Source organism: Liolophura sinensis, chromosome 8 (genome assembly GCF_032854445.1).
Source record: "Liolophura sinensis isolate JHLJ2023 chromosome 8, CUHK_Ljap_v2, whole genome shotgun sequence".
NCBI classification, from domain to species: Eukaryota; Metazoa; Mollusca; class Polyplacophora; order Chitonida; family Chitonidae; genus Liolophura; species Liolophura sinensis.
In genome coordinates this window covers 14,893,141-14,907,281 of record NC_088302.1, presented here as the reverse complement: position 1 = coordinate 14,907,281, position 14,141 = coordinate 14,893,141, and the positions used below count along the sequence as shown (strand labels likewise).

The 14,141-nt window shown below is 39.5% G+C and overlaps 1 protein-coding gene across 1 annotated transcript; it reads left to right on the top strand.

Moving 5' to 3' along the window:
* Nucleotides 1-2,339: 2,339 nt before the first annotated feature.
* Nucleotides 2,340-14,141, top strand: LOC135473175 (protein C1orf43 homolog). Its single transcript, XM_064753016.1, has 8 exons — nucleotides 2,340-2,365; nucleotides 4,524-4,640; nucleotides 7,979-8,080; nucleotides 8,655-8,766; nucleotides 9,618-9,674; nucleotides 10,015-10,181; nucleotides 11,429-11,487; nucleotides 12,288-14,141. The coding sequence occupies exons 2-8, from the start codon at nucleotides 4,584-4,586 to the stop codon at nucleotides 12,601-12,603; spliced, it is 870 nt and encodes a 289-aa protein (XP_064609086.1). The 5' UTR covers nucleotides 2,340-2,365; nucleotides 4,524-4,583; the 3' UTR covers nucleotides 12,604-14,141.

Sequence of the window (14,141 nt, the reverse complement as noted above, 5' to 3'; positions counted from 1 at the left end):
TGATGTTTTTCCTATTGTGTTCAAAGTGTTACGGTAAATGACCTAAAGTTTTGCCCTGGGCCTAGGAAAGTATCCCAGGATTCACTGCAATGATTGTGGTTCTTACTGACGGCGCTGCAGGAGAGCATTGGCGGTGGTCTGAGGGATCAGATGGACAGTCCATGAATGTAATAAAAAAATAGCTCACCGTTCACGGAGCAGTAAGTCTATGCTCCTGCCACAAACAGTTAATGTTTTCCTCAGTTTTAATCATAATGAAATTAGTACATAATGGTTTACTTCACAAAAGGTGTACCGTGATTATTTTATGATCATTATATGATATGGAATTTTGGAGACACCTCCCTGGAGATTGATGAGCGTGACCACCCAATACCTTTGCACATGTGGAGTGGCATGTTAATATCCTATTTCATTCCCCCGGGGTCTGCTCGATTTCCTTGCACCATAATGCTGGCCGCCGTTGTATAAGTGAAATATTCTTAAGTATGGCATAAAACACTTATCAAATAAATATCCGACTTCAAAACTAACTCCTGTGGAATAGGACAGTTCCAGTTGTAAAGAAACAATGTGTGTAAACTGACATACTAAATTGGAATTACATCGACACGGGAAGCTGATGTTACTCCATGAAATTTGTTTTTAGCTGAAGTACGTTTGTACACCTCCGTTGCATAATGAGGGCTCTCGGCAGACAACCGTTCACCAGATAATGGTGTGAGGCGACTTGCACGTAGGCCCTAACCCGAATAATCGGTTTGTCTGCAGTGTACATTGTGCATTTAATTTTCGTTTTTGCTACAGATCCTATATTCGATATTTAATTTAGTCGTGGCGCCTGCTACGATAGCTGAAGATCGGTTCTCATTTATAACATTTATAAAAACGATATCAGCATCACCATGTAGGATTACATCGTGAAGTACACAATTAAGTCATGCACAAAAGTGCATAACTCACTACTTGCCACCAGTGCAAAGTATACTTATGCTGTGTACCTCAACCACAACAGCAAAGCATGTGCACGCAGACGATGAACGATTCTGCCAGGGTGCATGAAAACTAACCACCATAAAAAAAAGTCAAAAAAGGACTGAATTTCGTAAGGAGTAGCGCAGATTAAAAGTTTTGGTTAAAGTTCTGTTTATTCATGTCCACAATAAAATCTAGTTGCTCTTCGTGTGAAGGACCTGTTCTCTACAAAAGCAAACTAAGTACTAGGTTGAACATAGGCTTTAAACATTGGGTGAAATCCTCACAGACAAGCAGATACAGCCACTGATTAAATGAGCCTAGTTAAAGCTGTATGGTACAGATCACAATGTTAGAAGGGCTGTGTTGTGGCGAATTCTAAAACTCCGCACGTGGGAGGGTAAAACCCAACTCAAGTCAACCTGACTAAATTGTGTTGGGTGCTATTCAAGCTCTTGTGTATTCAAAATAACCCGACTGCGGTTGTTACACATAGCGAGTTCAATCATCAGCGAATGGGAAAAACTCCTTTTGCAGGAAATTCATAATGAAGAAGAATCAAATGAATAGATGAAACTGTTATTGTCAATAAACTACTGGTACCGATATGTGAAATATTATTGATTTCATCATAAAACTTTTCCTGAACATGGAGATTGTAATGCATTCAAACATCTGACTTCTTAAGACTTCTTATGAAGACTTCTGACTTCTGGGCTTAATTGTCCAAACTGGTGCCGGTAGGCATATGAGTAGTTTTATTTGAGCGTCGATGGCCATTAAGATCTTTTTTGTTCTCAACATGCATGTCTTTATGCACGGTCAGAGTGGCTCTTTGTCATGAATATCTACTAGTAGTAGGCTGACTAGCGCAAATTATCAAATCCACTTTGTACAGATTTTTTTCAACAGCCAAAAGTAAAGCTAAACAAAGTGTCGTAGTCACACTGAAGCTTGGTAAGTTCAACTTGTAACTTGTAACTAAAGGTCTCTAAGAAGAGGTCGACGGCATGTCCTCCACATATGCATATTTGTTAATGTTGTCTACAGTATATACTCACATTACATGCATGAACGTAGGAAAGTTCAATCGCCAGAAACTTGTGGGCAAGTTCAGGCCACTTCGGGACTCCGGATTCCTAAACCCAGGAGATTGACCACCATCATATAAGTGAAAAAGCCTTGTGCATTGTGCAAAAACAACAGTCAAATAGATAAAACGAATGTCCTAATGAGATGTTTTCGCGAAAAATATTAAGAACCATGGGGCTTTTTAACCAACACCTTGGAGGCAGTCATGGAACATGGCCAAATTAAGTTGCAAGGTACGAGTCTCAAAGTTGACCAGAAGCGCCACCTTGCGGGAAAGGGTCTTCCAGCTGTCAACTTGGTATTATTTTTTTGTTTTTATCTTATTCATTGCTTAACATAATGAATTTCGGCACACCACTCAGTATTATTTGGGCCTCTTAAAGGCTCTTCATGTGAAAGTCAATCATTTCACACCGATATTGCCGCAAGCAAACGTTTCAATGTGCCGAAGTATAGGTAGCGGAATCTGGGCGTTAAATAATGGTTTGCAGGATTGACTATTCAGATTCGTTAAGTTTGCGGGTTGAAGTACATGTACTTGTCCAAAGATGAAAATCATGCCCGTCCTGTGGGGTTACGTTTGAAGCTTACTTAAATGTCGAATAGTCATGAATTTATAAACAAGCTATGTTAGCTTAATGAATTCCACATTGTATACTAACATCTACTTCAAACCGATAGTAGAGTTCAAGGGCTAGCTGTATAGAATATACCACATCGTAATACACATCGATACGCTTTAACCTGGCGGAAGGCAAGATCGCAGTGAAATCCTTTAGTGCTGCATCAATCATATGCAGCCTGCCGCGATGCTCAGTTGGTAGAGCGTCCACTTCGGGGGTGGTAGATCCAGGGTCAGTCCTGGGTAAGATCACACCTACGTCCTTAAAAGAGGAAGTTGTAGCTTCCTCGCTTGGCACTCAGCATAAAGGGGATGGTGCAGCAACTGGCTTACCCGTGTCAGTGTAATGGCCCAGGTGGGGCGGCTTATTTGCTTTCGGTAAGTTGCCTCGGTGAACAAGCACTAGATAAAAGAGTAGTGGAAATCCGTCCTGTATCAAGGAGGCACATTACATGCACAGGCACTCTAAGAACTCTTTCATCATCATAGGTACAACGTATACCTGAAGCACTCTCTCATTCAGTCTTATGCTATGATTGTTCCTACACATACATGTAGCCTTAGTAAAACAAACACCCTGTGGTGTCGTTGGCTCCCCATATTAGAAAGAAACCCAAAGGTAAACATCAAAACTTTGGCTCAGTTTTTCCTCCACCGCCATCGTTGGATTCATGTTGATGTCAGTACATCTACTCTAGGAAAACGTCTCATTATACCTCATCACCCAGCAACCCTCCCTTCTACACCAAATATCTAGTATTGCTAATATACCAGGCTATTGTGCCCTGCTGTGATCGGAATTCTATAGAAAATAGGAGAGCAACCCTCTAAAGTAAGTTGTGCTGTATATTGGAAACATTTGTTTCAGGAAGTAGAATTCAACGTTTTCCTAGAGTAGATGTACCAGTATCAAAGCCAAGCAAAATATGGCAGTGGAGGAAAACGTCAAGTTTGAGTTTTTATGTTTATCCTTGAGTTTCTTTCTAACAAGGTATTCCAACAACTTGGGTTTCACTAAGACTGAATGTAGGAACATTCAGAGCATAAATCTGATGGAACGCTTCAGTGCGATCTCGCCTTCCATCAGATTAACACATTGACTGCCGGCTACGAGATATCCCGTCGCTGGCATTCAACATGTTAAAGCATAGGGACTTGGTAAGGCTAGACAATTGTAAGGCTAGCTCTAGAATTGTGCAGGTATAGGCCTGTATCATGTAAACAAAGTAGATTTTCCTATCTGCACTGATAATACAGCAAGTTGCATGGAATGGGATTTCTGTAAAAAACGAAAAAATAGCCCATATTATATTGCCAGAAGATTTTGTGGGACTTAATTGTCATCACAGGACTGTCTTGATGTCAGGCACAATGCATTCCTCTTTTTAAAACATAATATCATCTTCTGTGCCAAAATTAATTGCCAGAAAAGGTAACATTGTCAAAATAAATTTGTGATAATGAAAATTGTTTTGTCACCCACACCAATCTACTAAAATATTCTGATCACGAATGGGAAACAAGTGTTCAGTCAAGAGTCATTGGCTGTGTGTCAGATTCCACTGTTACTCTTGTATATAGCCACTGGTGTAAAACACCAAGCATTAAAGAAAATTGAATACGTCCTCACCATCACACACAGGCCTAGTTGGAAACTGAATATTGAGTTTCTGACAACACAAAACCACAGAAAAATGTACCAATATGCAATGGGTTAAGGCTGTATGGTAAAAAAATATTGAGATCTACATTTCTGTTGACAGTAACACCTTTAATCAATATCAGGATAAACTTCATGATATTTGTCAATACATATACACCTTTACATTTTCAGGTAACTTGGGATCAGTGACAAATGGTCAAGGAAAAGTATTAATCTGTGCGATATGACAACATGCCCAATGAACTGTCTTTAGTTAGTGTTGTCATATTCATCGCATCTGGTTTTCTGGTAAGTACAGTTACCAAATTTAACATAGAAATAATGATCAAAAAGTTAAAGGTGGAACAAACAAAAGTTCACTGAAAATATGACTTTAGCAGTGTACATCAATGTCATGTACAGGTTGACAAATACCTTTCTTGGTCATTTTAGTACAACAGTTTGTGCACTTGACTCAGTTTGTCAGGGCCCATGGCACGTGCGTGCCTAGATTCCGATGTCCGCTTCTTTCTGGTGGACATGCGGTGACAGTGGCTAGCTTCAGTCAAGCATGTCCTCTATCTCTAGCGGACAGCGTGAAAGAGTCTAAGAGTAAACAAGGGGCCATCATGAAACAGTTTGATTTTTTGCCCCTGACACTACTTGGGAACCATTGCACAGTTCCAATAACGAAGACCGAGGGTTTCAGTCTGTAACACTCCAGCTGTTGTAGAAAGGAAGTGCATCTGTGATGAACTTTCTCTTATAAACTGCAGTCATCACAAAGTTCGCACTAATATTGCCCTGGATGACTTATCTGCAATCACATTGTCCAAACCACAAACATGTTGAATGGTAAGGTCATCATCCTGGAGGAATAAGCTCCATCGCACAAGTTTTTGATTGCTCTTCCGCATTTTCTTCATGTACACGAGCGGCTTGTGATCTGTATATGCCAGAATAGGGTACAAAGTCACACCAAGGTACATGTCAAAGTGCTGTATCGTGGGTTTCCCCTGGGCTCTGCCCGGTTTCCACCCACCATAATGCTGGCGGCCGTCGTATAAGTGAAATATTCTTGAGTATGGTGTAAAACACCAATCAAATAAATAAATAAATCAGTGCTGTAACGCAAGAGATTCTTCACGACCATGGAATAGTTCTGATGTTTGTCGAATTTCTTAGAGAAATAACACACTGGATGGTCAATGCTGCGTGCAGCGTCCTGGAGTAATACAGCACTGACTTTACTGCACACAATGATATATACATTAGCAGTCATTCATATGTTGTAATGTAAGATAAACACTACAGCGAGTTTAAACTGTTTGGTAAAGTTTGGGGTTGCAAGAACTGAATTGTTTGAAAGAATGGCCTTAAATCTGTCAAAGTCCCGTTGGCACTCCTGTCACCATTGGCACATAACATGTTTACCGAGTAGATTTGTTAGCGGTGCAGCAATTGTTGAATAATTTTCACAAAAACGTCTGTAGTGTCCAGCCATTTCCAATAACTGCATCAGTTCCTTTTTATTGGTTGGAATTGTAAACAGTTGCTTTTACTTTCGCTGATTTTACTTGAACCTGACCTATAACATGTCCCCGAAACACCATGCGAACATTCCCAAACTCACATTTCCATAGATTCACAGTTAGGTTAGCAATCGTAAATCTGCCGAGTAAAGCATACACTTCCATCATATGTTCATGACATGTTTCACTATATACAAGTACATTGTCCATATATGCCCCACAACCTTCCAGCTCAGAAATAACAGCATTAACCAGTCCCTGGACACTTGCCGCACTATTTTTCATGCCAAAAGGCATAACTTTATATCTACAGAAACCATTTGGCATTACAAAAGCAGAAATATCTTTAGCACGTTCACTTAGAGGAACCTGCAAATAACCTTTTAAAAGGTCAAATTTTGTGACGTATTTAGGTGAACCAGTTTTGTTAGTGTAATCATCTACCCTTGGAATAGGATAAGAGTCTGTGGGTTACACTGTTAACCTTGCGGTAATCAATACAAAAACACCATGTTTGATTTTGATTTTAAAACTAGTAGGCAGGGTGAACTCCACTTACTGTAACTATGCACAATAATATCATTTTCAAGTATGTGGTCAATTTCTTTTCTCACATGAGACAACATTACAGGGTTTACTACAGGCTGTTTTATGGGAGTTGTGTCTCCAATATCTACGTCGTGACAAATTAAATTTGACCTATTAGGAACTTCTGGAAACACAAGAACGTAATCAGGCAGCATCTCCACAAATTCAACACTGTGAGAAGGTAACAAATGGGATAACTGCTGCTCTATCTGAGCCAACAGTTCCGAGGTTTCCAGCCATAGACTAAAGTCATCAAGCCTACAATCTGTATTAGAAATCGTCTAACAGAATCTTCATCAACAACATCTTTCATAATGACTCTCTGTACAGACAGACTTCCTCCATGGTAAGCCTTTAACATATTCACATGACAAGGTTGACTTTTCTTTTGCCGGCTTGGCGTTTTAACAATATAATTAAGATCATTCCATTTTCTTTGTACAACAAAAGGACCAAAAAAACTTACCGCCACATTTAAAATGATGCTGTTTCGTGACCTTATCATAATTGATCTTCATTGTTGCCTGCAAGTATGACAAGTGCTTTCTGGCTACTTCACACTCTTTGGCTAGTGTGTTTTTAAGGGTGGAAACATACTGTAATAAACTAATTTCAGTTTCCTTCGACAACCATTTTTCTTTTAATAGTTTCAAAGGCCCTCGGACATTAAAATATCCAAAACCTAGCTCAGAGAGGCTGAATCCCAGAAACTTGTGTACAGATTCCCTAGCTGCAAACAGCAACATGTGAATACCCTCATCCCAGTCTTTCTGACAATCAAAACAATTGCTTTTTATCAACATTTGGTGAAATCTTTCTAGGGCACCCTGTGATTGTGGGTGATAAACACTGGATTTATACTGCCTAATGCCTAATTGCTGCATAACTTGTTGGAAAATTTCTGACCTAAACTTTTAGCCCTGGTCTGTTTGAACAGACTTGGGTAAACCCACCAGAGTAAAGAAATTATTAACCAACACTTTAATAAATAAGGGCGTTGAAATTCATCTGAGAGTTACTGCCTCAGGAAAGCGAGCTGAAGAGCACTGTCAACAAAATATTGATTTCTTTTTTTTTGACCAGATTTCTTTTTTTTTTTTTTTTTTTTCAAGTAATGGACCAACACAGTTTACTATTACTCTGCTAAAAGGCTCTTCCAAAGCTGGAACTGGCTTTGAAGGAATTTTCGGATTTGGTTTCCCTACAACCTGACATGTCCAACAAAAAACCGACAAAGCAACTTTCAGTGCAATTTGTGCACCTTTATAATTTGATAACCATTAGTTTGGTTCTCCACTTTCAGGGCTTCTGAAATATTATTATTTTATCAGATTACTGAAAATAATGCCCTTACAATATGCTTGAATAAACGCTGTGAAATATGCGAAGAAGTTAAAAAGTTACACCCATAGCTTTCAGCATGTAGTGCATGTGTGTATGGCACTAGACATTGTTTATCAGTGGTTGCGTTTGTTTACATGTACCTCTGTTAGAATGTATTGGTGATTATAATTTGTAATTTTGCAGGTACTGGTGCTGCTGTTTTTGTTTGCCAAACGTCAGATTACAAGATTTACTCTCAAGTCCTCCAGACAAGCCCATGAACCCATTGGGGGAGGGGCTCCAAAGGTAATGCTTAAAAAATTATGGCAATAGCAGTGAACATAAATCATTTCTCATCTAAATTCATATGCAATGGTAATACCATCATCAAATAAGTAAAAATAAACACAAGGTTTGCCTCATCAGTTTAAGACAGTAGATGCATTATGTATGTCTGGCCTGTTCTGTGTAACATATGTCATACCCCAAGCGTCTGCGTCAGATTCGAACTCGGTGCCCAATAACAGGGATAGCAGTTTTTAGCAAAGTTAAAGTAAATGTTAGGGTTGGTATCTTAAAAAGCCTTGTTGCCAAATCTGTGTTTACATTGAACTCTAATGACTGATGCACGTGAAAAGCAGATTCGTGCAGTGACAATATTGTCTTTGTGTTTCCATTCTCCAAAGATCAGTTGGTTCCCATGGTTCAGTTATTTGATCTTTATTTAGTTTCCATGTGTCTTTTCTGCAGAATTTCTTTAGCTTTCATGTTTTAGTTGTTTTCATTGAGCATGATTTATTTCCCATAACTTAGTTCCTGCAAAAATCATTTCTTTTCCGTTGTTCTGTTCTTCAGGCATTGTTTGGTTTCTAATTTCCAGGAGATGTGCCGAGAGATTCTTCGCCGGCTGGAATACACACATGAGATAAAGTCAGAACCTCCCCTGATACATGACAGGTGTGAAGCCAAACCTCACAGTTTAAAGGACTCAGGTATGTGTGCATTTTGTTCATACGTTTTTTTTAAACATGCAGTCAATGATTGTGTAGTAAAGGTCTTCCTGAAATAGTGAATGAAATAAACTTGTATATATATGAGTGTATGTCATTCACATACAGGTTTATCATATTGATGTTTTTCTCTGGACATACATGGGAAAGTCTGCTGAGGTAAACCTTAATGGGTTAACCTCGGGCACTGCCCGGTTTATTAACACCATAAATGCTGGCTTTCACTGCAGAAGAGAAATGTTCTTGAGTATGGTGTGTCAGATAAATAGTGATGTTCATAGATTATTTTGAGGTTTTCCAATGACAGGTGGGCCTTCGTGGCCCAGTTGGTTCGCGTGCTAGCGCAGCTTAATGACCCATAAGTCTCTCGCTTGAATTCAAGTCCAATTCATGCTGACTTCCTCTCCGGCTGTACGTGGGAAGGTCTGGCAACAACCTGCGGATGGTCATGGGCTTCCCCCAGGAAATGCTGGCCGCCGTCGAATAAGTGAAATATTTTTGAGTACGGCGTAAAACACCAATCAAATAAATAAATAAATCAAGTGACAGACAGCTAAAATATTGTACTAAGCATATCCAGTTTATCGCTTGCTTACTTTCTCAGTTTGTGTGAATAGTTAAATACATAAAACGTGTATGCCATACTTGACATATTAAAGCATTATTTCTTAATATCTGCTGCCAAATGTTCCATGTTGTTTTGTTTTCATAAAGTGCTGAGTCTAATATGAAAACAGTTATTGAATCCCAGTGGTGCTGTGAAAATTAACAATGAATTGGCAAGTGTTTTTCTTGTTTTTCTATGTATCATCCATACATGTATTGTTTTTCAGGTGTGACATGTAATTACAAATATAGAATGCTGGCTGTAGATGCCTTCTCATCCATAGGTAAGAACCCGTTCTGGTGAGACACTGTAGGCCTACAATATTTTTTATAATTCTTTTGACTATTGCTACCTACAGGTATGTCTAAAATACAAGAACTGTACAAGTTTATCCAGAGAGTATGCAGGTTACTCCGAGAAAGAACTGCATGCCACTGTGTAAAGTTAATCAGTGGATCTAATGGGGTTTATCCAGAAAATCACCCTTGTTTCATCAGTATGTTAAATTATGGGCACTCAAGGCCACAAGTGTTTTGGGTCTTACCACTGCTAAATATTTATAGATTATATATTTATTTGCAGTATACAAGATAATCAGTAGCTTTATGGACTTGTATTTGTAGATGTGACACTTGAAAAACTGAGTCCGGGGCATCGACCCCGCCACCCTAATGTATCTGTGCGCAAGTACCTGTTGACATTGCATCACAAAGGCCCTCTGCTGGGTGCGCCCTTGCAGCTGATACATGCATACGCAAATGCTTACGAGCACGCCAGACATTATCCCCAGGTAAGTGCTAACGTGTGAAACTGTTAAGAGGCATTTGTACACTACACCAACCTTTATTCCTCTTATGAGTTTGACAGAATACCCGAGTTGTGTAAAAAACATTCATTATTACTTCATATTTGATTTTCAGTATTTTAGTTTGGTATCGTCACCATGTTTGTCCATCTCTACACCTGTCAGGTCTTCGTAGTGCACCTCCCCTTACAGTTTCCAACAGATTATGAGTTTGGCAGGCGTGTGGCACAATGTGTAAATGAGGATTTATTTTTTATTCCTTTGCATGAATTGTTTTCCAAGATATCACTGTTTCAAGATATTTGTTTATTTCATTGGTGTTTTACTCTGTACATACTGAAAGAATATTCACTTATGCGATGGCAGCCAGCATTATGGTTGGAGGAAACCGGGCAGAGCCCAGTGGAAACCCATGACCATCCACATCCACATGCTGGCAGTACTTCCCACATACTTCCAGGGAGGAAGCCAGCATGAGCTAGGCTTGATCTCCATGATCGCATTGGTTAGAAGTTGCTGGGTAAAGCACCGCGCTGACTTGCTCACCACCTGGGCCACAGAGGCCCCTTGTTTCAAGATAGAATTTGGACTTAAATGAACTGAGACTATGTTAAATGAACTCCTCCTAAGCTCTGAATGGATTTTTATAAAACTTTTAAGATGTCTTAGGGACAGTGTTTTTCATGCTTTTGCCGTTGGAAGGTTGAAGTTTGACCTAAATTAAATGATGCCCTTTTTTCTGAAACTTGACAAATATGTTAGGGACAATATGGAGACACGCACAATGTGGTTTTCATGGTTTAGTAGACCTACATGTCATTGTCTGAAGAGTGGTGGATGGAAACCTCCACAGAGAAGAGCACCTGATTTACTAGTGTGAAGCTGGGTGGATGATGCACAATCTTGTGATGATGGTGGCTCTTAACAGTTCAGTGTAGGACCCAAGTTCACAAATCTATATCAACTTTTCACACAATTAATGTTGCCTTAAATGTTACGAGAAGTATGACTTATTGACTTACGAAGGTTTGTGAAAGTGGCCCAAGATTTCCAGCTGACTAAATACATGTATTAGCCCATTCAAGGCTATGGTAACAGTATATGTGTATGTACACGCTCTGAAGGATATCAGGAAGATTACATTCCCATGGAAAACAAATCTGGTATTACTTTCATTTATCATATAAGTTTGAAAGAGTCAGAAAAGATTTGTGTGTTATGTTTTTTTTCAGGAATTTGGTCAAGAGCAGTATAAGGAGTACATAGAACTTCTTCAGAAGATAATCTCATGGTAAGTTCAGAAAGCAAAATACATAGAAAATCAGCAGGTTGCTTACTAATAAAATGTTGATTTGAAACAGAAGTCCTTGCCTGATGTAAAAATTCACTTGCAGCAAAAGGCTGTTGTATGGCATTAAACCGTGATAATTTATTTATTCATTCATTCATTCATTTGAAACGGAAATCCTGCTGTTGGCTACATATATCCTGCAAGTGGGTCAGCTTTCCATATTAAAGTCAGAACATTCTTCTAAGTTTGTGGCCATATGTGGGAAGGTCTGTCAGCTACCTGCGGATGGTCGTGGGTTTCCCCTGGGTTCTGCCCGGTTTCCACCCACCATAATGCTGGCCGCCGTCGTATAAGTGAAATATTCTTGAGTACGGCGTAAAACACCAATCAAAAAAAAAAAATCTAAGTTTGTGCGTCATTTACATGGTCATCCCTCAATGGAATGCTGGCACAGTTACTTCAGTTTGATCTTGAAATATCCAAAAATGAATAAAGTAGTTTTGAATATGCCCTGTAGTTTTCAATAAATTTTTTACTGAATTTTATATATTTACCCCCTGGCTCTTTCACTTTTACTAGACGTAGAGTTTGGACCCCAAAACGAATAGTTAATGCGCCAAAGTGGAGTAGCTCTGTGGAAGCAGCCCATAGCCGAGGCATGAAAATAATCCAGCCAATTTGAGAAATATGAAGAATTAAATACAAAGCTTTAGGCTTAATTTGTGCAAGCAGGTGAGATTCCTGTATAGTTTTAACTTGTGTATTCATTTATACTGCTTAATTTTTTTTTCTTTTCTCAGTTTACAAGCGGGGTCTTCCTTAACAGAGCCCATAGGACCAGAGAAAGTGGAGACAGAGGTGATTTTCCAGGAGGGTCAGAGTGGAGAACCTATAGAAACAAAAACTGTGCCGGTAGCAAGTGAGGCTGTGGTCACAAAACCTGGGGTGCTGCAGGGAATGCAGACTCGCCTGAGGGGGACAGGCAGACAGCCCCGCCTTGGGGATCAACAGGCTTTACTGGACAGTATGTCAAGCGCTCGGAGTAGTGAGGATAGGTCTGACCCTGAGGATCTCACAGACAGACTTATCTCCCCTTCTGCAGACATCAGCTGCTGAAGTGTTGTTGGTGGAATGATTGAAGCAGGCTTCACTGGACTGGATATGTTCAGGCCCACAGCAGAGTGCATAGTTATTTTATTCTGTACTCGAGAATATTTCCTTTATACGATGTCAGCCAGCATTACGGTGGGAGTGGAAAATTCGAACACTTCAGTTTTTTCTTGATTCTAAAATTATGAGTTCATGGGCTTCAACTACAAGAAGTAATCAACACAATGTGGAAGAATTGAACACTTCAGTTATTTTTGACTGTGAAAGTGATCAGTCATGGGCTTCAACTTCCAGGAAGTTGTCAACAGAATGTGGAAGAATTGAACACTTCAGTTATTTTTGACTGTGAAAGTGATCAGTCATGGGCTTCAACTTCCAGGAAGTTGTCAACAGAATGTGGAAGAATTGAACACTTCAGTTATTTTTGACTGTGAAAGTGATTAGTCATGGGCTTCAACTTTCAGGAAGCTGTCAACAAAATGTGGAAGAATTGAACACTTCAGTTATTCTTGACTGTGAAAGTGATCAGTCATGGGCTTCAGCTTCCAGGAAGGAACTTCCATTCAACAGAATGTGGAAGAATTGAATGTTTCCACTACTGTCTGACATGAACTTGAGAGACTCTAACCCTGATGAGGTCCGAGGTTCTACTCTTGTCAACAAGAAATTTTGTTTGAATTAAAGTGTAAATGTGAACACTGTCATTTGTAAATATCTGTTAAAAATGTAATTCTTTATGTTGTAAACAGGTTGTATGTACACACTCAATTTAAATTTACAAGTATTTGTTATCTTTATTCATATTTATTTATTTAATTATTTATTTCATGGGTGTTTAATGTCACACTCAAGACTTTTTCATGTTGATGGTATTGTTTATGGCTGGAGGAAACCTTAGTGCTAAGTGTAAATCATAGTGCTCAGTGTAAACCATAGTGCTCAGTGTAAAGTATCGCCCCCCTTTCCAGGAATCTGACAAACAGCTACACTTAAAAGTTTTTACCAAACTATAGAAAGTTACCTGGATGTTTCCATGGTGCACATTCTCTTGGTTTCAATCTAAACATTCGACAAGTTTATCTTTTTCTGGCTGAGTGCTCCCGAGTCAAATCAAAAATGGTGGTTAGGGAAGTTTTGCATGCGTTCGGTGCGCCAGGTACAGGTGTTACTTGTGACGATATGGTCTTATTATTCACAATTATTATTACTTTACTACACGGCATAAAGTCAGAGTTACTGCAGGATTACAGGAAACCTATTTTTTGTAGTGTAAAGATTTGACATGTTGAGGACAGCTCTCTGGCAGTCCTGGATTTGGGCTAACAGAACAGTACTGTGGCCTGTTCCACAACGCCATTTCTCTGTGAGTTCAAGTCCAGCTCATGCTGTCTTCCTCTCAGGCCGTACCTGGGAAGGACTGCCGCAACCTACGGATTGTCGTGGATTTCCCCCGGGCCCTGCCCAGTTTCCTCTCACCATAATGCTGGCCACCGTCGTATAAGTGAATATTCTTGAGTACGGCGTAAAACACCAATCAAATAAAT